The following is a 24752-nucleotide window of genomic DNA, read 5'->3' on the forward strand; positions in this document are numbered from 1 at the left end:
TAGGGGGTGGGGAAGCATGAACAGAAAAATAAATCCATAGAGGAGTACTAGATCATCAGAAAAACTGTAAAGTCTCTAATGAAACTTTGTAGCACATAAATTAATTCCTGCAAAATTTTGTAATACACACATGATCCTTAAATATACAGCTAAGACATCTCTCTAGCCCACAGTAAAAACAACAAAAACTTAAGACTACCTTTTCAGTTGGCTCTAACAGACTAGTGAAATTAAAAATTGTTTCATAAACAAGAGTACATTTCAAAATATAGGTCAATGTGGATTTTCACTCAATGCCAGTAGTTATCTCTGGTAGGATTATGGGTGATTTTTTTCAAAGACAGCATTTTTTTTTTTAAGTTTAGATTTACAGAAAAACCACAATCAGTAGAGTTCCCATATACCCCACGCTGTTTGTATTAATGTTGTCATCTTAAGCTACCATGGTATGTCAGTTAAGAAACCAGTATTGGGGGCCGGGTATGGTGGCCCAACACTTTGGGAGGCCAAGGTGGGCGGATCATTTGAGGTTCAAGACCAGCCTGGCCAACATGGTGAAACCCCGTCTCTACTAAAAATATCTAAAAATATAAAAATTAGCCAGGCATAGTGGCGGGCGCCTATAATCCCAGCTACTCAGGAGGCTGAGGCAGGAGAATCGCTTGAATCCAGGAGGTGGAGGTTTCAGTGAGCCAAGATCGCACCACTGCACTCCAGCCTGGGAGAGAGTGATGCCATCTCAAAACAAAAAAAAACCAGTATTAGTAAAATACTCTCAACTATACTCTAGACTCTGGACTTTAGATTTCACCAGCTTTTCCATTTAACACCCTTTTGTTTCCAGGGTACCACACTGCATTTATTAATAGTTGTCATGTATCCTTAGTCTTCTGCCATCCATGATTACTTCTCAGCCTGTTTTTCTGAGGAAAATTTTCTGGAAATTTTGAAGAATACTGTTCACAAATTCAAAATGTCTGTTTTTTCTCATTAGATTGAGATGACAGGTTTTTGGAAACCGCAGTACACTTCACATCCTATCAGAGGGGTACACATCACTGGTGGTATTAACATTGGTCACTTGGTTAAGTCTGCCAGGTTTCTCCACTGCAAAGTTACTTTTCCCTTTCCTATACTCTGCTTTTCAGGAGTCACTTAATCTAGCCCACATTCAAAAAGGAGAGGAAGATTAAGCTCCATCCCACGAAAGGGGGAGTACCTACATACATTTGGAAATCTTTAAAGAAATTCTGTCTTCTCCCTGTGGGAGACTTTTTGAAGTCTTTGGTTTTTCAACAGTCTCAAGCTAAGTTCAAATAATCCTCCTGCCTCAGCTTCCTCAGGAGCTGGGTAGGACCACAGGTGTGTGTCACCATGACTGGCTCAACCTTTTTTTAAAAAATCTTTTCTTAGGAGGCAGAGGTGGGTGGATCACAAGGTCAGGAGTTCAAGACCAGCCTGGCCAAGATGGTGAAACCTTGTCTCTACTGAAAATACAAAAAAATAGCTAGGAATGGTGGTGGGCACCTGTAATCCCAGCTACTCGGAAGGCTAAGGCAGAGAATTGCTTGAACCCAGAAGGAGGAGGTTGCAGTGAGCAGAGATGCTGCCATTGCACTCCAGCCTGGGCAAGAGCAAGACTCGATCTCAAAAAAAGAGAGAAGTAAAAAATTAAAAAATCTTTTCTTCATAAGCCTGAGTTACTTTTCTAAGAAAAAGAACCCAAGACACATGATTAAAAAAAAAAAAAAAAAATTCAGCCAAGTATTAGGTAGTTCTCTGCAAGACAGTCAAGACACTGAGTATTTGGGATCTTTTTTATTTTTATACACATGACAAGATTTTACATCAAGAATAGTCAGTTAAATAGTACAAATTTACATTCATGAGGAATGTTAAAAAAAATTCAACTAAAAAACCCACTTCTTCCTGTGACCCAAAATCCCACATTTTACAGTGCAGGGGAGAAGGGGATTGGTGGGGGACATCCAAAAGAAGTCTCTCCCAGAAGAAATGACGTCAATTTCACATTCCCTCTCCACACAGGATCCAAATGGTGAGAAGATAATTTACAATTCATCTTTTTCAGCTGTAGATTCCTGTTGAAAAAAAAAAAAAACAAACCCAGAAGATATTAAAAGTTAGCAGAAAAAAAAACCTAGCTGACAGAAGGTTCGTGCATGAAAGAAACAGTTTAAATGCTAGTCTGACTTCTGTAAGTTACACAGTCCTGACTTTGCCAGAACTGAAACTCTGTCTTAACTTTGCCAGAACTATAAAACTGTCTTAACTTTGCCAGAACTAAAACTCTGTCTTAACTTTGCCAGAACTGAAAATGCAAGTCACATTCTTGATTTGCTCTACCTTTGCTGTTTCTTGTTCTTCTTCATCTGTTCCCACATCCATTTCTTCGTCTTCGTCTTGCTCTGTGTCTTCTGTTGTGTCTTCTGTTGTCTCTTCAGGTTCTTCTTCGGGCTCGTCTTCCACCTAAACACAACATTTATGGGCCCATTAATGCCTTGGATTTATTTCCACTTTGCTCATTTAAATGTATAAAATCATAATTAATGCCACTTCTGTTTATTCAGAACCACAGAGTAAATCCTCTAACTAAATGAACAGCCAAGCTAACAAAAGGAGGCAGGCAAAAAGGAAAGAGGATGTAAAAGGAGGACTTAGTTTCTAGTGCAGTGCCTGACACTACAGGGATTCAAACATTCAATAAAATTCTTTCAAAAGGTAGAAATTAGGCAAATGTCTCAAAGCTACATCCCTCAATCATTAGAGGCCTATTCCGAAAGAGCAGAAACAAAGCCAGCCAGCGTCTGTGGGAAGGTTGGGGATACAAACCTTTGCATCAGGGTCAATGTTCAAACTGAGACGAAGCATTCTTTCTATTCTATCTCCATATGCTTTAGTGTCTGGTAAAAGATATCCTGACCGAAGTGTTGCTGTTTCAAACAAAACCACAGCAAGATCCAAAACTGTTTTATCATCTTCATCTTCCTGAGATGCAAGAAGATGCACTAGATTAATATTGAAAGATACAAAGTATTCATATTAAAAGACAAGCAAGAGGACTACTGTAATACCTTAATTCGTCGAAGCATGTCTCTGATCAGCGGGTGTCTGGGATTAATTTCAAATGTCTTCTTCTGACTCGCATAGTAACTGTTAAGAGATAAAAATGAACATTAACAAAACATACCCAATTTTAGGGTTCATACATTTCCCTTATTCTTTCATAATTACAGAAGACAACTCTTGGTAAAAAAAATCAAAATGTACTATTGACACTTGAACACCACAGGTTTGAACTTATATGCTATTTTTTTCCAATACATAAAGTCCACCCTCTGTATGTGCAGGTTCAGCAACCAAACTCGGAGAGAAAATACGGTATTCTTGGGATGTGGAATCTGCACACATAAGAGCTGCAACTCTTCATATACACAGGTTCCACAGGGCAGACTGGGGGACTAGAATATGTGTGGATTTTGGTAGGGGTCCTAGAACCAATCCCTCTCGTACACCTAGGGATGGCTGTACTTTTCCAGTCTACTTTATCTGTGGAGTCAACCAACCTCGGATTGAAAATATTAGAAAGCGGCCGGGCACGGTGGCTCAAGCCTGTAATCCCAGCACTTTGGGAGGCCGAGACGGGCGGATCACGAGGTCAGGAGATCGAGACCATCCTGGCTAACACGGTGAAACCCCGTCTCTACTAAAAAATACAAAAAACTAGCCGGGCGAGGTGGCGGGCGCCTGTAGTCCCAGCTACTTGGGAGGCTGAGGCAGGAGAATGGTGTAAACCTGGGAGGCAGAGCATGCAGTGAGCTGAGATCCGGCCACTGCACTCCAGCCTGGGTGACAGAGCAAGACTCCGTCTCAAAAAAAAAAAAAAAAAAGAAAATATTAGAAAGCGCAAAACAAGAAAAAAATAAAAAGCCCGATGTAGTATTATAGCTATTTATATAGCACTTACATTGCATTGGGTATTAAAAGTAATCTACAGATTAAAGTACATGGCAAGATGTGCATAGGTTATATGCAAATACGACATGACTTTATATAAGGGACTTGACTCTGTGGATTTTGGTATCCATGGGATGTCCTGGAACCAACACCCCATGGACACAAAGGGATGACTGCACTGTTTCCTTATTTAGTTTTTATAGAGACAGGGTATCACTATATTGCACAGGCTGGTCTTGAACTCTTGGCCTCAAGTGATCCTCTCACCTCAGCCTCCCAAAGTGTTGGGATTATACATGTGAGCCACGTGCCCAGCCTGTATTGCTCCCTTTTAACAGGGAAGCAGGGCAGGGAGCAAGTGGACATGGTTAGATGAAAAATGAAATGAACTACTTTACTGATGAGTCCCAAGTACCTAGAACACCACTGAACAGATGAACTGATTTAATGTCCTGTTTGTTCCCTCTTAGTTTATTCTTACTACCATAATTATAGCTCTGCCTCCCTGAGTTCAGAAAAATCTATGCAGCCTCTGGATGCTGCTCCAATATTAATACCTTCACCAATATGATTCCAAGAAAAATTAACTTCTTTTATCTGAACTCAGTTCCAAATGCATTTTGAATATACCTTCAAAATCCTTAGCATTTTACTGTTGGTTGTGATTATGCTCTCTTCTCTAGTTTACAGCTCTGAGGACAGGGAGGAACCACATCTATCCCTCTCCTGGTGTACCCATTATGTAGGGCTCAGATTATGACTTGCCTTTTTTTTTTTTAAATAAAAAAGAGACGGAGTCTGGCTATGTTACCCAGGCTAGAGCTAGAGTGCACTGCCATTACAGCACACTACAGCCTTGAACTCCCGGGATCAACCGATCCTCTTGCATCAGCCTCCTGAGTAGCTGGGACAACAGGAGTGAGTCACCATGCCTGGCTTTGATTTGTCATTTTCACTAGTCTAAATGTTACAAAAGACAGAAGTTATGTCTACCTGTGACCACCAGTGCATGGACATAGTAATAAGTCTTCATGTTTGTTGAATGAAAGGTAACTTCCTGTTAATTACTCATTTCCTGAAATTAATAGGTAGACATGTTTTAAATGGCCCTTGTACTGTTGCAATGGGATATCAGATAAACAGAACACTATTCTCTGCATGAAATTTATAGTTAAGAGATAAGACATATATGGAATTTTAGAATTGTGACAACAATGGAGACTACATTTTTGAGAAAAGATTTTAAGAAGAATCCTGGCCAGGTGCAGTGGCCCATGCCTGTAATCCCAGCACTTTGTGAGGCCTAAGTGGGTGGATCACGAGGTCAGGAGTTCAAGACCAGCCTAGCCAACATGGTGAAACTCCGTCTCTACTAAAAATACAAAAATTAGTGGATGTGCTGGCAGGCGCCTGTAATCCCAGCTACTCGGAAGGCTGAGAATTACTTGAACCCAGAAGGCAGAGGTTGCAGTGAGCAGAGATCGCGCCACTGCACTCTAGCGTGGGTGACAGAGCAAGACTCCGTCTTGGCAGGGGTGGGAGGAAAGAATCCTTAAGCTGGGCCTTGGGAAAAAAGGATGATGACTAGATAGCATTTCAGAAACATACTCCAGATGAAAGAAGAGAGAATAAAAGCAGGGAAGAAGTCATTTTCAAGATCATTGCTGTGACATTAAAACATAAACATTAAATATTTCTTGAAAATAAAGAGTACCAAAGGCTCACTATATCTCCAGGTACAGGCCCTTGAGTTCAAATACTGTTAATTCACAGGTCCTATACCATTTACTTTATGAGACATTCTATCTGGGTACCCATAATTTAACGCTTGGAGGTGTCGGGGACGTGATTTGAAATGGACTTAACTCACTTGAGGAATGTTGTCATTAACCTCATGTGCAGCTATTACATTTAAACATGTAAAATAAATTCAGATATTAGGCTAAGCATATAATCCAATGTAAAAGTAAAGACAATATGCATAACACATTAAGAAAATTCCTATTTACATATCAAATACAATAAAATCATAAAATCATGAGTTAAAGACCTTTTCTTTCTCAATCAAATGTAGGAGAAATCCCTTCATAAACTTGTTGTCTACCTTATACTAGACAGTGGCAGACATTTAAGGCAATTTTACTCTTTGTATTGAAGATAGTATCGTCTCCAAAAGGAAGACTGGGTAAGAGCCAACACCCTGGCAGGGACTTTCCTGAGGATGCTTACTTTGTAGAGATGTCCTTGCCTGTTTGGTATGCTTGTGCTTTCATGATTCTCTCCATGTTGCCAGACCATCCATACTGGCTGGCCACCAAAGCACATGGAGATTCTGTCAGGCGCTGGGATACCACAGCCTTTTCAATCTTAGGAAAAGAAATCAAGTCATATAAATTAATATCAACAGGTAAGGTCATTCAGCAATTGTATTTCAACTTTCTAAGACTATCGCTTAAGATCATAAACACAGAAGCAGATCATAAAAATAGCTTTACTTAAGGCTTAGGAGAATTTGTAGGGGCACTTACTTGATAAGCTGAATTTTTTAGTCAGAAGTTTAAATATCAGCTTTTAAAAACATAAAACTTAATTTGTAACAACTTAAATTATTAACAAAGCAATATTAAACTACTGTGGAAAGTTTTAAGCTTTCTCCCAATAATTTAACTATATTAATTAAATTTTTACCATTCTAATGGTTACAAAGTAACCAGCTGCAGCTTAATTTGTTGACAAAATAACTTTCTCTTAAATGCAGACACTAATATTTCCACAAATTGTAATTTCCACAATACCTTGTCCTTAAGCGCTTTATCTTTCATCCAATTCAGCAGAGGCTCAAACTCTTTCTCAACTGCTTCACGACTCTCCTTAGTTTTTTCACTTTCATCAAACTTCACTCCTTCCTTGGCAACATTCTGGAACCTCTTCCCATCAAATTCAGGAAGGGCCTGAATGCAGTATTCATCCACAGGTTCTGTGAGGTAAATAACTTCATAGCCCTTTTTCAGAAGTCGCTCAACAAATGGAGAAGATTCAGCCTACAAAATTAAGAGAAGTCACAAAGTTTTCCAAGTCTGGCTCTGGTATATTTGTTTATCCTAGCAGCTGCTATGTTTATACATTATTAAAACCCCATTTTACAGGTGAAGAATTAAGAGGTTCAGAGAATATAAACAACCTTCCTGCCAGTGACTGACCAGGCCTTATAACTACTCCAGTTACACATTTAAGTTTTCCTTTTCTCCCCCTCAAGAGTTGGCTATAAATCCCTAGCTACATTCCAGAATGGCTGACAACGCTTAAAGAGTTCATCTCACCTCTTTTCTGCTGGACCCAGCCATGAAGTAGATTTTGTCTTGTTTTTCCTTCATTCTTTCTACATACTGGTCTAGGCTAGTAATGTCAGTTGGATGATGAGAAGACTGGAACCTAAGAAGTTTAGCAAGACGTGTTCGATTCGAGTGGTCTTCAATCACACCAAGCTTGATGTTGGTACCAAATTCTTTCCAAAAAGTATCATTGTATTTATCATCAGCAATCTTCTTGATCATGTCCAGCGTTTTACGAACAAGCTTCTTCCTAATGACCTAAACACAATGAAAGAGTAACTGATTAGAGAAGTTAATCTCAAACTTTTGAGAATGTAAGGTACCCAGGGAGGAGTGTGAAAGACACAAAGATGATATCGTTATTGCCATTTACTGAGGGGCAGGAAATGGTGAAGCACTCCTATGCATTCAGACTGGGCTGAAACTCAGCTGTCTGTGCAAACAGCCACAAGACTGCCTTAATGTTGACATTCTAACCTTAGGACTCACTGATATTCTCTCTCTAGGATCTAAATGAAGTGAACAAATATGCTACTTTCAAATACTTTTAAATTCAAAAACTAAAGTCTTCTAATTATGGAAGTATTGGAGGGGAAGGGTTTAATGAAAGGCTTGATAAAGAGATGGTTATGTGATCAAGTCTGGATGACAAAATGTTAATCCTGGACCAGGCAGTGGGCCTATATGTGTGTTCACTGTACAATTCTTTAATTTTTTTCTAGATGTTTGTAACTTCGTTATTAAATGTTGGGAGAAAAAGAATCAGATTCTTAGGATCTGATAAGCCCAGAATGAAAGGAAGTTCATCTGAAGAATCACAGACCAGACCCAAAATCTGGTTACTCCACAAATGGAGTCTGTTCTCCAAACCCCAATCAAAGAGCCAAGTGGACAGTTTCTTCCTAGAGACACTTACCTTAAGCAGTTTATGTTGCTGAAGAGTCTCGCGGGAAACATTCAAGGGCAGATCATCTGAGTCCACCTTCAGATGGCAAAAGAAAGTTCAGTGAGCAATAAAACCACTGGAAGAAAGCAAAGCCAAAACACACTCTACACTGCCAGACCCCTGGCACAACAATCACCCCTTCTCCCAAACTTCAGATACTTACCACACCCTTGACAAAATTAAGGTACTTAGGCATCATATCATGGAAGTCGTCTGTGATGAATACACGGCGCACATAGAGCTAAAGAGACCAAAAAAAAAGGTCACTTTCTGGAAATTAAACTTTCGCATTTTAAACACAGTATGTACTACTTAAAAACTCACCTTAATGTAATCACTCTTTTTAGATCCATATTCGTCAAATAGACCACGTGGAGCAGATGTGGGTACAAATAAAATTGATTTGAAGGTAACTTCCCCTTCAGCAGTAAAGTGAATATAAGCCATGGGGTCATCACTTTCCTGTGGAAAGTTGGTATCTTAGTCATTGAAATGACACAGTAGAAAAGCAGTGCAAGAACTAAGCAATGTACTATGTGGTACACATTCAGTTTAGCAATTAACTAACAAAAAATTTCCCTTACCTGCGAGGGGAAAAAAAAAAAGGAGAAAGAAAAGGGTGGAATGAAGAAATGACTAGGATTACAATTCTAATTCACCAGACATGGTTGTTTTGATGATGATTGTCAGTAACATTATTTCCTAAACTTGCGGAAGGATGGATGAGTTTATGTTTCTTATGTATGAGAGAAGTGAATAGGAAAACCACCACCCTGCCTAAATGACAAAATTATATACAGCACTTCAGTGTGCCCTTGAACTACAGTAAGTACTCAAGAACATGTTTCTTCCATGGAACTTAGCTCTAGCAGTGGCTACAAAGATATATGTAAATACCTGTAAAACACAGTCAGAAGTTCTCTTGATCTGCATTATCTATTACTATACCACATAAAATGGCTATTAAGCACTGTAATGTAGCTAGTTCAAATTCAGATGTGCTGCTAAGTGCAAAATACATTTTGAAGGCACAGTACAGAGTTTAAAAAGGATGTAAAATGTCTCATTATTAGTTTGTATATTGATTATGTGTTGAAATAATATTATTTGGAGTATGCTGGGTTAAATAAATTATACTGTTAACATTTCGTGGTTCCTTTTTTTGTATGGCTTCTAAAAAATTTAAAATCATGTGTGGCTCACATTAATTATATTTCTAATACAGCTGCCTTATATAAAGTAAGTTTATAGACACTAGGACTTTAGAGTTTATGGAAATCGAAGGCAGAACTAACAGTGTTTTAAAGAGCTGAAATTTAAAGGATATGGAATAGAGAAAAGAACAAATACAGACATAGAGTATTAGGTTTTATTTAGCTATGGTTAAGTCCACTAGAGCATTCTACTACTTGTACCAAATGCTGCTGGGGAAACTTTAACTTGAAACAACCTTTATCAATGCTAGTTTTGCATTCTTAAGAGTTATAAGAAGGGACCAGTAAAAGGAAAAAAAAAACAGGCAAGGAAACATAAATTTGGTAATTATTCCTAGGCATAGGATCTCACAATAAGTGTTTGATGTCATAAGCAAGCTCTTTAAAGATTATATTAAAAGCCACTTAACAACATGATTTCATGTTTTACGAGTTTTGTGGTGGAAATCACACATCTACCTATGTAGGTGGTTCTTAATCTTTTTTTGTCACACAAAACCCTTGGCAAGCTGGTGAAGCCTACAGATGCCTTCTCGAAATAATTTTTTTTAAAAAAACCACATATTACAAAATACACAGCAATAAAAAGGAAACCAATTGTGTTTAAACAGCCATAAAATTGTTTCAAACATTCTTGATTTTGTAATGTTTCACTATTATATTAACTAAGAGCTAGGATGAATTTTAATAACTACAGCAATTTTGAAGTAGTGATGAGCATAATAATTCAACTTAAGTAAAAATGGTGTATTCCGGAAACCAATTACTCTCAAAGACCATCTCTACTGAGATACTAATCTCAAAGGTTCATAAATGTGATTTTACTTACGAGTAGGTCAATAAACCAGAAGTACACGTATTATAGTTGCCCTAAAGGTCTTTTTTTGAATTTTCTCTCTGGGAAAAAATGGGAATGGGCCATCTCATATTCAGTGGTCACATACCATACACAATTAAACTAATGGGGTGATTCATTAATAACCAGAAGCTAGGGAATTATATTTACCTTTGAAAATGATTTGTAGAAAGCTTTGTATTCATCTTCTTCTACTTCTTTTGATGGTCTCTGCCATATTGGTTTGATATCATTCATAAGTTCCCAGTCCCAGACAGTTTTTTCAACCTGAAGTTATTATAGTATTTGATTAGTCTCTTTTAGCACTCACCAAGGTTATCCTAGCAGTAACCATGGCTTCAGTAGATTTCAAAAGACTATGTAAAGCACCAGAGGCCTGGTGTGGTGGCTCATGCCTGTAATCCTAGCACTTTGGGGGGCTAGGGTAGGAGAACTGTTTGAGCCTAGGAGTTCAAGACCAGTCCAGGCAAGATAGCAAGACCTGCATCTCTACAAAAAACTTTAAAAAATCAGCCAGTCATGGTGGTGTGTCTGTTGGTGGCGTGTGTCTGTGGTCCTACCTACTTGGGAGGCTGAGGTGAAAGGACTGCTTAAGCCTAGGAGTTCAAGGGTGAATGAAGGGAGCTACGATCATGCCACTGTACTCCAGCCTGAATGGCAGAGACTCTGTCTCCAGATTAAAGAAAGAAAAAAAAAAAACTCACCAAAGGATACCTGTTATCTGGGAAGGTTTCTGCCAACTGTATCAAAATCAAAGTATTTTTCTCAATATTCAAAAAGATAATTGCTAATTGATGAAAAGCCAATTATGTTTTTTATTATTTTTAACTAGCGAAAATGTTTCTTGAAAATATTTGTTTTGAGGTTAGAAGGAAATACATATTACATATTCCTATTTCATGACTTAAAGAAATCCAACATTTTACAAAGTATTTCTCAACCACCATGACCAATACTTCTTACTCTGCTACCTAAGCAAGCCAGAGAACCATTTTTATAGTTAATCCCTACATGATAAAAAGACAAAAGAGGACTCAGAAAGCTTTTTAAGATTTTAAAATTCCAAACATATAAGTCACCAGTCCCAGGCAATATATAAAAGTCAGAAAATTCTTCATAAAAATGACCTGGGTTTGATACTTAAACCTTTCTACAGGACAATGTACTCAACATACAAACAAAGGTCTTATTTTAAAAGCTGGCTCCATGGACTTAGCACCGGAACTGAAGCTGACTTCAACTCAGCCAGTGCATACTTGGGTTTTCCTGGTTTTGCTTATACATGTTAAACAATATCTTATGCAGGGAGATGAACCAGACTTACTTTTTTAGTTTTTGGTTTCTTTTCTTCTTCTTCTTCCTCTACTGCAGCTTCATCATCAGATTCTTCTTTCTCTTCTTTTGCTGCTTCTTCTTCCTCCATTGGCTCCTCAACAGTTTCAGTCTGTTGAAATAAAAGAAGAATTATGGTTAAATCCATTTGTTTAACAATTCTGATTTTGTCTACAGAAATATGACATAACATTACAGCTCAAAAAAATAGGTTTTTGTAAGAAAACCCTGAGAATATCCTTAACATTATAATAGACCACATTTTGCCTTCATTCTTTTTTTTTTTTTTTTTTTTTGGGGAGACAGAGTCTTGCTTTGTTGCCCAGGCAGAGTACAGTGGGGCAACCTCGGCTCACTGCAACCTCTGTCGAGCAATTCTCTTGCCTCAGCCTCCTGAGTAGCTGGGATTACAGGCATGTGCTACCACACACCCAGCTAATTTTTTTGTATTTTTAGTAGAGACAGGGTTTCACCATGTTGGCCAGGCTGGTCTCAAACTCCTGACCTCAGGTGATCCACCTGTCTCGGCCTCCCAAAGTGCTGGGATGAGCCACCGCGCCAGCCCGCCTTCATTCTTTTAGTGTTGAATATTTAAACACGTGCCAAGGTAATACATAGAAGTTTTTAGTCAATATAGATTTACCTTGCTACTCCATACATAAATAGGAAAGTTTATGAACTGTGAATACTTTTTGACGAGATTTTTAATTGTATCCAATTCAAGGTAATCAGATGCTTCTTCTTTTAAGACAAGGCTGCAAGAAAAATTTGATGTTTAGAAACACCTAACATTTAGAAGATCCAATTATAAATTCATCTAAATACCATGGTAATAGCCAGCAGTTCAGTGTAATCCAAGATGTCCTAATTATTCATGTTAACTCTCCATCACCAACAAGGGTTTGTGAGCTAAAATGTAACACATATACAGTAAAGAGAAGAATATCCTCTACATTACCTCAAGTGGAGAATAACATTAGTTTTAAGTAGAAAATTAAAATATCCTCAACCTTCTGAATAGATTGTTTGTTTTCATTGCTCAAGGTGAGAAAGCACTGAAATAGTCTGGAGAAAAATGGAGTCATGCACTCTCATAGCTCTTACTGTTATTCTAGAAACCTAATGAATATTGTAGATAACTATTCCTAATTAATGAAAACATTTTCCTTAAAAAAGCTAGAAAATTAATCTGGATTATTTATATTTATATCTGCACTATCCAAAATGGTAGCCACTGGGCACATGTGATTTATTTTTTAAAAATGTACAGTTCAGTTCCAGTTATGCTGCCACATTCCAAGTACTCAACAGTCACATGTGGCTAGTGGTTGCCAAAATGGAAAGTGCAGATATAGAACATTTCTACTATTACATAAAATTCTACTGGGCACTGAGGGGATTACAAGTGTGAGCCACTGCCCAGCCTAGAACCTACTCAGTAAGTAGTCAGTCCATATCTTGATATTTGTGTTCCCAATTAAGTATGGGAAATGGTCTATCTGTGGTTCCCTCCCTGTCTCAAAAGGCTCATTAGTTTAGTGGTACCTGGCCAGTAAGTAGCCATGATATGACAACAAAGCCTAGTGAGTGACTAGGCCGCTGGTCTCAGAGCACATGTTCTAGTGATTTGGAGATTAAGAATTCAGTTTTGGATGCAAGTAGAAGCTGCTGGTTAGATATCTTAGGTAGAATTATTTAAAAGGCAGTTAAATACATGAACACGGAGCCCAGGAGTGAGACCTAGACAAGGGGTTGGCAAGCTATAGCTATATAACTGGCACCCACTAGAAATTTTATTGGGACAATTTTTTTTTTTTTTTTTTGGACCTCTGTCACCCAGGCATGATGATGGCTCACTGCAGCCTTGACCTCCTAGGCTCGGCTCAAGCAATCCTCCTACCTCAGCCTCCTCAGTAGCCAGGACTACAGGCATGCACCACCATGCCCAACTAATTTTTGTATATTTTTTTTTTGTGGAGATGGGATCCCACTATGTTGTCCAGGCTGACCTCAAACTCCTGGGTTCAAGTGATCCTCCCACCTTAGCCTCCCAGTGTGTTGGGATTATAGAGATGAGCCAACACACCTGGCTGGGACACATCCTTATGTACTGTCTATGCCTACTTTCAAGCTAAACAGAGTTGGGACATGTGACAGACCATATAGCTCATAAGCTAGAAATATCTACTACTAGCTGGCTCTTTTTTTTGTTGTTTTTTCTTTAATCTTTTTTTCTACTAGCTGGCTCTTTTAAGAAAATGTTTGCTGACTCCTGATCTAGACTAAGAATATAAATTTGAGAACTAGAGATGGAACCTGAGGCCGTGGCAGTAGATAAGACTATGTTAAGGATCATATGGACAATGAGAAAAGGGCTGAAACGTAACTTGGAGAAAATGTATGTCAACATTTAAGAAGTGGGCAAAGGAAATTTTTAAAAAGATCTGCATAGTCATGGAAACTAGGTACTGGATAGGTTGTTACCAGCCGTCTTACCTGCATGGAACTGCACTGTTTAACCTCACTTATTCATACAAATGGCTGCCAATTAAGTATTAGGCTTTGGGAATGGAGCTTTCAACAAAATGTTTGCCTTCATGGAACTTATATTCAGATAATTTCACCTGTTTCTTAGTAACCTGACATTAACACCTCTTGGGACATCACTGTCTATCTTTCTTTAGGAATGATTTCCCTAGCCTTCTCCAACACCTAGCAGTGCCTAAAAAGAGAGGGCACTGGGGCATAACTCTTAGTGATGCCTCCAAATGAGACCTGGAGATATCAATGTTAGTGACAAAGGCAGGGAAAGGTAAACTGGGAACACAAGTTACAAAAATACTAAAATGCAGTCATCTAGTTAGTCTTCATTAAAAGAAATCTGCTGCAGTAAAAACAGGAAATGTTACTTTCTAGGATGAAGAAAGTTGGTCACAATGATAAGCATGTGATTCTTTCCCTTAATGTTAAGAAAATTTAAAACTGAATTAAGGAAAAAAAATGGAAGCTGTAGGCACATTCTGTTACTCACTTAGCAGGAGCTGGCAAGCCAACTGACCTCTGAAATAGAATTTCCTCATCTCCAAGATGGTAAAATTTTAAAAAGGCAAAAAGCTGCCCTGTCTACGTCACAGTGCTACAAGCAAGGAGAGCTACTGTACAGCACTGGCTCTGTCTCATCTATACAAACAACAGTTACTGGCTTAAGAGGGATCTTAATTGGCTTAAGAGGGATCTTAATTCAAATTTAAAAACTTGTAACTATCCTTAAGTGACATATTTTACTCCACAGCTTTCACAACTTTCATGAACTTTCTTTAAGCCTTTTATCTCTACAAGGCAGCCAAAGCCCTGGTTGCTATCACTCATCCTGAGTATTTTCAATGGTCCTCCAAAGAATCTCCCCCTTGTCCACTCCTCGCATCCTCCACACCACCTTGAGAATCTTAAAACGCTCATCACATTCTGGCTAGGGACGATGGCTCACGCCTGTAATCCCAGCACTTTGGGAGGCCAAGGCGGGTGGATCATGTGAGGTCAGGAGTTTGAGACCAGCCTGACCAACATGGAGAAACCCCATCTCTACTAAAAATACAAAATTAGCAGGGTGTGGTGGCGCATGCCTGTAATCCCAGCTACTTGGGAGGCTGAGGCAGGAGAATCGCTGGAACCCGGGAAGCAGAGGTTGCGGTGAGCCGAGATTGTGCCATTGCACTCCAGCCTGGGCAACAAGAGCGAGACTCCGTCTCAAAAAAAATAAATAAAAGTTCATCACTTTCCAACCATAACTGCCACCGAGAACTCTCTTCATCTAGTGAGCATGCTGTACCTCCATGCCTTTATTCAGGATGCTCCACAGACAAATTACTCTTCTAACCTGGGAAACTGATAAGCCATGCCTCCTCTGTGGGTACCCAAGAAGCCTTCTCCCCTGGGGGAGCTGCTATCTCCTACTTTGTACCCTCCATGTACAACAGCAATCACAAACCTTTGTGCCTGGCCCTTTGCAGGTCCTCAAACATTTCTTCAAGTGATGGTAACCGTTCTGTTTCCTCATTTTATAGGCACGAAAATTAAGGCCCAGAATAAGTCATTTGCTCAGAGAATAGAACTGGAGAGTCAAGATCCTCACCATGACTATTAATTCTTATTAGGAATCAGTTATACTCACGTAATTGTCGTTCCCCGTCCTAGAGTGTTTCCTCTTGGGTCAGCAATTACCGAAAATTCATTGGAGTCGGACTCCCAGATGTGCTGGGTATCATTGTTGTGTTTTGATGTGACAATAACCTTATCTGCTACAAGGAAGGCGGAGTAGAAACCGACGCCAAACTGGCCAATCAATTCAGAAGTTGACTGGCCATCTTCCTGTGCTTCAGTCATCTTGTTTAAAAACTCGCTTGTTCCAGATTTGGCTATGGTACCAAGGTTCTTAACCAACTCTTCTCTGGTCATTCCTACACCGGTGTCTGTGACATGCAGCAGGTTCTTCTCCTTATCACACTAAAAGCAAGACAAGAACCAGATAGTTGTATTTAATATTTACATTACGCCAAGCAAATATTGAGGAACTAACCAGCTTTGGGTCCCATCAATTCCAATACAGAAAACTAAACTGAGAAATTTTCCTCTACATAGTTTTTTATGGCCTTTTCTGAAAGTGTACATCTTAAAGTAATTTATGTGTTTGAGAAAGTATTAATATCAAATGGGCAGACTGGTCTAAATGTCAAGGGTTAGAGGCTGACCGAAATAAAACAAGTTAGCTTTGAAGAAAAACAATTCAAGAAAAATAAAATTTTATGTCTTGCCTATTTCTTTAATAGAAAACAAAACAACTTGAATGATTCCTCTATTTGGAATCTGTGATGGATCATTAATATTCTTCACTCAATATTCCTGGCTGTCTGCCTTCCAGAAACCTAGGAGGATTCTACTTTCTCCATTTAAGAATGGCTAAGGCCATGTGACTAGTTCTGGCCAATGAGTTATAAATGGCCAATGAGTCGTAAATGAGAGCTCTGCTTTCAGGCTGAGCCTTTAATTATAGTAGTATGAGACCCTCTAAGCTTGCTCTGCACCATGGCAACCGTCTACACACTACAGATGGCTGCCCACGCCTCTGTCCCAGCATGGGGATGAAGCAGAGCAAAGACCACAGGCAGACTGTGATCAATGATTTAAGCCAAGGGCTAGCAAACTTTTTCTGTAAAGGGCCACATAGTAAATATTTTAGGCTTTGGGAGACTTACGTTCTCTGTTAAAAACAACTTGACTCTGCTGTTGAAACACAGAAGCAGTCACAGATAATAAACAAATGGGCATGGCTGTATTCCAATAAAACTACTTATAAAAACAAGTCAAGTCAGATTTAGCCATAGTTTGCTGACTTTCAAGCCACTGAGGCTTGTGGGTTGTCACTGCAATATAATCTAGCCTATCTTGACTGACAGGGATCTTCTACCTCTAAGGATTCCTTTTCCTTTAAAAGAAAGAAAAACTGTCTTACACTTACCTTAATTTTAACTGTTAGTTCCTCATTTCCAGAAAGAGCATTTTCATCAGTCAGTGATATTAGCCTTATCTTATCTAAAGCGTCGGAAGCATTTGAAATCAGTTCTCTTAGGAAAATCTAAATGGAAGCCAGAGGTAATACACTTAAGACGATCCTCAAGATACATTAAGATATTCAATATTATGCCAAACCATTTTATTTCTTCTCTGTATGTTATAAAAGCACTCTTTAAGGAATTAAGACTTCTTACGGTATAGGAGTGGATTTATTCTTTTGATTAAAAAAAGGCATAGCTCCTTACACAAAGAACTGTGGCAACTATAAGGGATACATTAACTGGTAAGGGTAGTAACATTACTTATCTGACAGTGATCTTCAGGTATGCAATGCAAGAAGTTTAATTTACAAGACTGCCCTTAGACTCACAACTATTATCAGGCCATGAACCTATTTAGAGGTAAAGGAAAAAGAAAATGTCTGATGCTCCCTTTCTTCCCAGATATCTAGTAACAATTCTTGGACATATTAAGTATTTAAAGGTTGTTAGCTACTTACTTGGATAGTACATTACTTTTGCAGTAAATTAAGCAAATTTAAGTAAACAAGTATGCCACCATATAGAGACAAAATATTCTAACCACATGTTGCTTACCTCTTTATTTTTATACAATGAATTGATGATAAGTTTCATCATTCTGTTAACTTCAGCTTGAAAGGCAAACTTTTCCGACTTCTCTCTAAGTTCTCTTATTTGTGATGCATTTAATCCATCCAACTGAATAGCTTCTTCCTCTCTAAGGAAATCAGTTAGATAAGCAAATATTGCATGGCTTAGTTCCCTTCAAACTAGAGGAATTATGATGAAAGCACAGTGGCCTCTAAATATTGTCTTGGGGGTTAAAATGGAAACCCTTATAAAGTATTACTGATATACCATCTCATTATGTTAGCACAGCAGTAGGCTACCTTTAACATTGCACTGGAAATACTTGGTTCTTAAAATTGCCAGACAAAAAAAATCCAAGTTTCCTCTACTAAAAAGCAAAGTCATACTCATTTATGCTCCACGGTGAGGACTTCAAAACTATCAATAAATCCCAAGAGGCCAAATTTTAAAATATTGTTCAACTGACAGAAATCCCATTTTTAAACTACTCGGCGTACACAGTTAATGAATACAAATCCAACTGAAACTCTTTTCTAAAGTCTTACAAAGTTCGTGGTGCTAGTATTCTGCAATATAGTTTTCAAAGGAATTCACTCAGTTTTAATCACTCCCAGGGACAAGGTATGCAAGTTAGGAGTACGCACACAACTCACCAGGTATTTAAATACAGGGTGTTAGACTTTATCTGGACCTTTGGAGAAGAGACACATAAGAAGTGACCCTAACTCACAAGGTTCACAGGGCTCATCTGTATAGGTAAGTTCAAATGAACACAAACCTCTGTACTACTTCATCATCCGTCCTTGAGCCTTCTCTACTTTTACCCAGATCCTCTTCTACTGTACCATCCACATCAACTTCATCGTCAGCTCTGACCGACCCTGAAGATTTAACACGGGAAAACTCTTCAACATCGCACTTCTCCAAGGAGGATGATCAAATAGGGAAGGGCAGGGGTTGCACAATTCAGCTGGTAAATAAGGGTGGAGGGGATGAAAGAGTGTATTCCCTGGTTTAAACACCCAAGGTAAAGCCAAGACAGCACATCTATTTAAGTTCTGATGTTGAGGTCCCCAGTAGATTCTGAAATACTGAGGTAGTCACCACTTCTAAACAGTGTGTCTCCGATCAGTTATAAATAACGTTAAGCAGACTGGTACCAGGTCTCTTCTACAACCACACGTGTTGCGCGCAGGCCGAGCCAAGGCCTCCCAACTGACCAAACCAAAACTTCGGCCCTCGTTATCACAGGTCAGAATGCAAACAGGATTTATGCAATCTCTGGCGAGAGGAACTGAAATTGAGCCCAGAGGCATGAGAAGGGGGCGAAATGTTAAGAACTGAGCTTCAGCAAAACCGAATCAAACACGCTGACACTGCCATTCCGCTGGCCCCAGGCCTCATGCTCCCGAGGCCAGCATCTTCTTAAGAAAGCACACGCGCTTGGGAGGAGTCGGAGTCTGGGGAATTAGGGGACGGGAAAGCTGGGATGGCCGAAGCTAGCGGTGGCCGAAAAAGTCCTCCTGGCGGGGAGGGAGGAGGGACTCTCACAGCTCCCAGGAGAGCCAGAGCCCCAGAGAGGCCCCACCCCGAGGTCGCTGAGACCTCCGGGCGAGATATTATTAGATCTGTAGGGGAGTTAGATGATTCTGCTCTCTTTTATTTCCAGAGGAAGAAGAGAAAAAACGTAATCCCCTGGCCCTCTTTCGAGGAAAGGTGACGTCCGTTGGCCCACCGCAGGCCTCGGGATCCCCCCTCCCAGGTTCAACGCCCCCAGAACCTTCGAGAAGCGGCCGCGTGTGTGGAGGGGGGACGTCTGCTCTTCCAGGATCACTCACCGAAGGTCAGCAGGACGCAGCAGAGGCCCAGCACCCACAGGGCCCTCATGGCGTGCGGCCGGTGAGTCTCAAGTCCCTTTCGATCGCAGGAGCCGCCTCCACCCCCACCCCTAAGCTGGGATCCTCACACCTCCAGCCGCGCGGTCCGCCCACTACACCCCAAGCAGGTCCGGCCGCTTTTCACCCCCACTTCTCGAGGGCGGGGGACGGGAAACATGAACCCACCAATCGCGCCGCACCACGCACCCACGGCACCCAATGGGGATTCGTGGGGGGGACGGAAGTTCACCAATCGGAACTCTCCAGGTGCGGTGACCGATGCCCGAAGCGTGGCTCCTTCCGATTGGTCAGGGTTTGCAGCTCTTCTCCAATCAAATGGCTCCGCGGGCCCCTCACACGTAGGACCGCCCCTTTGCCTGGGCGGCTTTGGCCTCTAAGGGCAATCGTCCAATGAATGTAAGCACAGAACACATCCATCTTTTTCGAGAGGTCGCGGCAGAACTACTTCCGGATCCTAGAGAGCGTTTATTCCGTGACCAGTGGAAACGGTAGCCATGGCAACGTGTTCCTCACCCTTTCCCATCTATGTCTGGGGTTACGTTGGGAGTGGTTCCAGCACGACTTTCGCGGCCAGGGTTCTCGTGTGGCGGCGCTTCTCGGAAAGGAGAAACACATGAGAGAGGTTGAAAATCCCCTAGAACCCTTCCAGATGGAGGTGGTGAGAAACTACAGCTCCCGGCATGCAATGTCCTAGGGGGTACACTGCATTGAATGCTGGGAATCGTAGTCTTTGGTCTCTGAGGACCAGCTGCGTAGTTTGGCCCTTTCTTTCACGTTCCCCCAGCGTGTGTTTGCCGGAGCCCTGTCCTGCGTCTTAGATGTTACATCTCGTTCTGATTACAGTAGAGATATGTGCCTATTCCAGGAGTCTCCATTGTACATAGCTTTAGAAGGGGGCCTAGAAAGCCTTGACGCCTCGGGCAAGGCCGCCTTGTTCTGGGAGGTCGGTCTGAATCTGGGGGCGCCGCCTCCGGCTCGAGAGCACGCGTTTCCGAATCCGCCTACAAGTGTATCACTTGGGCAGCCCGAGCCTTCACCTCGTCTGTGCGCGGCTGGAATCCCCAGGCCTTCCTGATCTGGTTTACAGAAGATGGTTGGGACCTCCCCAACCTGACGGTCTTAGACCCCTTCTGTGAATCAGGTGGAGAGCGTGGTGGAAAAGGCGGGTCAACACAGAAAAGGAAAACCCTTAGTTTAACGAATGCAGGAGGATGCACCTGCAGATATTTGAAAGCAAAACCTGTGGTGCTGCACATGAGAACGGGATTGCAGCTTTGTAACTTCATAGAAATACCCTGTCTATGTTCAGAAGGACATATAAAACACCAGGTGTCTCTCCTGTGAGGGAAGTCCCTCATGCTAAACTTGTGCCTTTGGAAATATTTTCTGCGTCCCTTTAACCTACTCTATACATTACCCACACGCATACCCGCGCCCATCTCTGACATACACACCCCCCTTCCTTATTGCTTCCTCCAACAATATTGAACTTTGAATATCTTTTCAGATAATCATCCGAATTCCTGAAGACAAGCTTTTTAGTGACAGTCTGTCATAGTCTTTTACAACTTCCCGTATTTAGGTGTGCGGATCTTGGCTCTGTGGTTGGCGCTCACGTATTGTGGTGGTGCCTTATTTACATCTGCCCAATTTACCTACATTTGTTATTAGTAAGCAAAGAGTAGCTTACAAAGAATGCTTTATGCATGCTTCTGTGCTTTCATCTTTTTTAAAAAGAGCATACTAGAGTGTGAATTACATTCAGAGATTTCAGTTGCATTTTTGTGTATTTTAACTCCTTTATTTTCTGTTTTTAGAGAAAAATGAGTTTCTTCACTTTTTTTCCCTCGCATTTCACAGCTCACCTTTTCCTCCAATTCTGAATAAGTAAGCAACCAGTTCTGAAACTGCAAATGCCACCTTAACTAGTGAGTAGTGGGGAGTTGGTGCTGCACCTGGAAGGAACTGAGACTGAGACATATCCTTCAAAATAGAGCCACTGCTTGTGGGTAGACGTTTCTGCAGATGATGGTGGGAATTCATGACGCAGGCACAGCACCAGACGGTAGGCTGGCAGAAGATGGCGGGCCGTTGTCTGATCAGCTCTGTTCATTAAAGATTGGCTCTCTGGGCTGGGCGTGGTGGCTCATGCCTGTAATCCCAGCATTTTGGGAGGCCGAGGTGGGTGGATCACCTGAGGTCAGGAGTTCAAGACCAGCCTGGCCAACATGGCGAAACCCCGTCTCTACTAAAAACACAAAAATTAGCCAGGTGTGGTGGCTGGCGCCTGTAATCACAGCTACTCGGGAGGCCGAGGCTGGAGAATCACTTGAATCCAGGAGGCGGAGGTTGCAGTGAGCCCAGATCCCGCCACTGCACTCCAGCCTAGGCAACAAGAGCAAAAACTCCATCTCAAAAAAAAAAAAAGAGAGAGAGATTGGCTGTCCGGCTGAGTAACTTGTAAAGAGAATATGCTACTTACCAGCTTTATTGTTTCTGGCTGTGGTCTCTTCAACTCTTCTGACTTTTGACCCATTACTGATCCCTAGTGCCCATCTTGGCCTAGCTCCTCCAGAACTAACACTCCAGATGGTTATTAAGTTTCCTGCCCTTGTATTGGAATCCTTTGCTTCCTAATTTTAGCTTTTCTCTATGTATTGCTGGAAACAGCTACTGTTCTTGTTGTTGTTAAGCTTCTCCTTGAGCAAAGCTAACCCCACTAGATAGCACCCCACTTTGTAGTTAAACTTGGAAGAAAAAACCAATAGGTAAAGAATGCAGTTAAGGACAGTGGATAGCTCTCCTAGTAGGCAGGTGTAGTCCAGCAGTGGGGAGTCAGGGGTAAGGCAGACTGGGGAGACCAAGGCAAGAAAGTAGTTGGCATCAGGGAATATTAAGGAATAGAGCCAAGTTCCAAGGTGAATTGGTTGGTGGGTTGATTGGTTTATTCATTCATTAACTCATTATTTCAGCAAATGTTGAGGGCCTGGTATGTGCCAGGAATTATACTAGGTGCTAGAAATACAGGGGTGAGTAATATAGATATGGTTTCTGTTCATACAGATCTTGTGCAAATATGTGTTTTTTTTAATTTTTAAATTTAAATTTTAAAAATATATTTTTTTGAGCCAGGGTCTTGCTCTATTACACACGTTGGAATGCAGTGGCAGGATCTTGGCTTACTGTGGGCCTGACCTTCTGGGCTCAAGCAGTCCTCCCATCTCAGCCTCTTGAGTAGCTGAGGCTGCAGGCACGCACCACCAACATCTGGCTAACTTAAATTTTTTCTTTTTGTAGGCCTGGCGTGGTGCCTCATGCCTGTAATCCCAGCACTTTGGGAGGCTGAGGTGGGCTGATCACTTGAGGTCAGGAGTTCGAGACCAGCGTGGCCAACATGGTGAAACACCGTCTCTAAAAAAATACAAAAGTTAGCCAGTTGTGGTGCTAAGCGCCTGTAATCCCAGCTACACAGGAGGCTGAGGCAGGAGAATCGCTTGAACTCTGGAGGTGGAAGTTGCAGTGAGCCGAGATCATACCACTGTACTCCAGCCTGGGTGACAGCGAGACTCCGTCTCAGGAAAAAAAAAAAAAAAAAAAAAGATACTTTGAGCTCATTGTGAGCAATGTTGAGGTTTTTTTGTTTTGTAAAGATGGGGGTCTCCCTATGTTGCCCAGGCTGGTCGCGAACTCCTGGGCTCAATCCTGCCTCAGCCTCCCAAAGTGCTGGATTACAGACGTGAGCCCCTGTGCCCAGCCTTGTACAAATATTAACAATGGAGTTACATCATAAGTGTAAGTATCTTATTTAAACTGAAGTAAAGATATAAAAGAATGTCTGCAAAGGAGTACCAGGGAATTTTTTGGGGTGACAGAAATGCTCTTGATCTTGATATCAGTAGTTGTTAAAACTCATCAAATTGTACACTTTAAAAGGTTGAATTTTGTTATGTATACCTCAATTAGTGAAAACTAACAGCAACTATCATTCTAAACAACAAAACACTAAAAGCCATTTCACTAAAAAAAAAAAAAAAAAAAAATCAGGAACCAGACACAGATGCTTGGCTATTGTCAGTAATGTCCCACACAGTTTAGGAGGATTTAACAACAAGACAAGGAAACCAAGTAATTGGCATAAATTTTAAAAAAGGTGGAGTCCTTTATTTTGAAATTCCTTCTTACTGATGACAATTGCATGTCCCAGAAATCCAGGAGAACCTAGGGATTTTTGTTTTAAGTATAGAATGATTATTTCCAGCTCTAATAGCATATACTTAAGTTGCTGCAGTTAAAAAGCCTATAGTTGGATCTTGGAAGTGAGTGGGTGATCCGCCTCGAGTTGAGCCACTGCCCAACCCCTTAAAAAAAAGTATAGAATAATATGAGAATCTGGTAAATTATTGGCTATAAGATAAATATATAAAACTCACTAGTTTTGCTCTAATCTTTCAAAAAACACATAGAAGTGAAAATTTTAAAAAGTGTCATTCATATTAGAGACAAAAACCATAAAATGCTTAGAAATAAACTTAAGAAAGACATAGTTCCAACATGAAGAAAACTATAAAATACTGAGGAATATAAAACAAATGAAGAACTTGGGTCAGGTTCTGTAACCCTTGTATTATCTATTGTTGTATAACAAACTACCCCTAAATTTAGCAGCTTAAAACAGTAAACATTTATTCTCTTACACAATATCTGTAGGTCAGGAATCTAGAAGTACCTAACTGGGTAGTTCTGGCTCGAGTCTCTCATGAGCTTGCGGTCAAGACATTGGCCGGAGCTGAAATCATCTGGAGGCTCAAGAGGAGCTGGAAGATCTGCTTCCACGATGGCTCCTTCACATGGCTGTTGGCTGGGGCCTCGGTTCATCATCGCATGGACCTCTCCATAGGGCTGCTTAAGTGTGCTCACAGCATGGCAGCTGGCCTCCCCTAGAGTGAGTGATCCAAGACAGAGAACAAAGCAGGAAGCACAATGACTCATAACGAACCTCAGAAATCACACACCATCA

General features: G+C 40.8%; 2 protein-coding genes across 4 annotated transcripts in view; one reads left to right on the top strand and one right to left on the bottom strand.

Moving 5' to 3' along the window:
- Positions 1 to 1803: 1803 nt before the first annotated feature.
- HSP90B1 (heat shock protein 90 beta family member 1) lies at positions 1804 to 19900 on the bottom strand. The gene is made up of 18 exons (XM_033220863.1): positions 19676 to 19900; positions 18616 to 18718; positions 17823 to 17964; positions 17171 to 17287; positions 15827 to 16158; positions 12299 to 12410; positions 11648 to 11767; positions 10474 to 10590; positions 8578 to 8715; positions 8417 to 8494; positions 8224 to 8289; positions 7296 to 7565; positions 6771 to 7016; positions 6205 to 6341; positions 3093 to 3171; positions 2851 to 3006; positions 2365 to 2487; positions 1804 to 2099 (listed from the first exon to the last, which is right to left on the bottom strand). Exons 1-18 carry the CDS (start codon positions 19722 to 19724, stop codon positions 2070 to 2072), a joined length of 2415 nt encoding a protein of 804 aa, XP_033076754.1. The 5' UTR covers positions 19725 to 19900; the 3' UTR covers positions 1804 to 2069.
- A 206-nt stretch (positions 19901 to 20106) lies between these two features.
- Positions 20107 to 24752, top strand: part of LOC117089517 (putative tetratricopeptide repeat protein 41) — an 89845-nt gene continuing 85199 nt past the window's right edge. For 2 of the 3 annotated variants that reach the window (XM_033220862.1, XM_033220860.1), the window contains exon 1: positions 20115 to 20393. The gene's annotated coding sequence lies outside the window, so the exon portion shown is untranslated. Of the gene's footprint in view, positions 20394 to 24752 lie in introns of all 3 variants that reach the window. The other variant, XM_033220861.1, reaches the window with a different exon arrangement.

Source organism: Trachypithecus francoisi, unplaced genomic scaffold (genome assembly GCF_009764315.1).
Source record: "Trachypithecus francoisi isolate TF-2019V2 unplaced genomic scaffold, Tfra_2.0 Lachesis_group11, whole genome shotgun sequence".
Classification (NCBI taxonomy): Eukaryota; Metazoa; Chordata; class Mammalia; order Primates; family Cercopithecidae; genus Trachypithecus; species Trachypithecus francoisi.

Excerpts from the sequence above, each read along its gene's own strand:
- HSP90B1 (XM_033220863.1), bottom strand. The coding sequence starts at position 19,724 with ATGAGGGCCCTGTGGGTGCTGGGCCTCTGCTGCGTCCTGCTGACCTTC. Across the intron at positions 17,288-17,822 it reads CATTGTATAAAAATAAAGAG|ATTTTCCTAAGAGAACTGAT; the intron begins GTAAGCAACATG and ends GCTTCCATTTAG. Across the intron at positions 16,159-17,170 it reads AACTAACAGTTAAAATTAAG|TGTGATAAGGAGAAGAACCT; the intron begins GTAAGTGTAAGA and ends TCTTGCTTTTAG.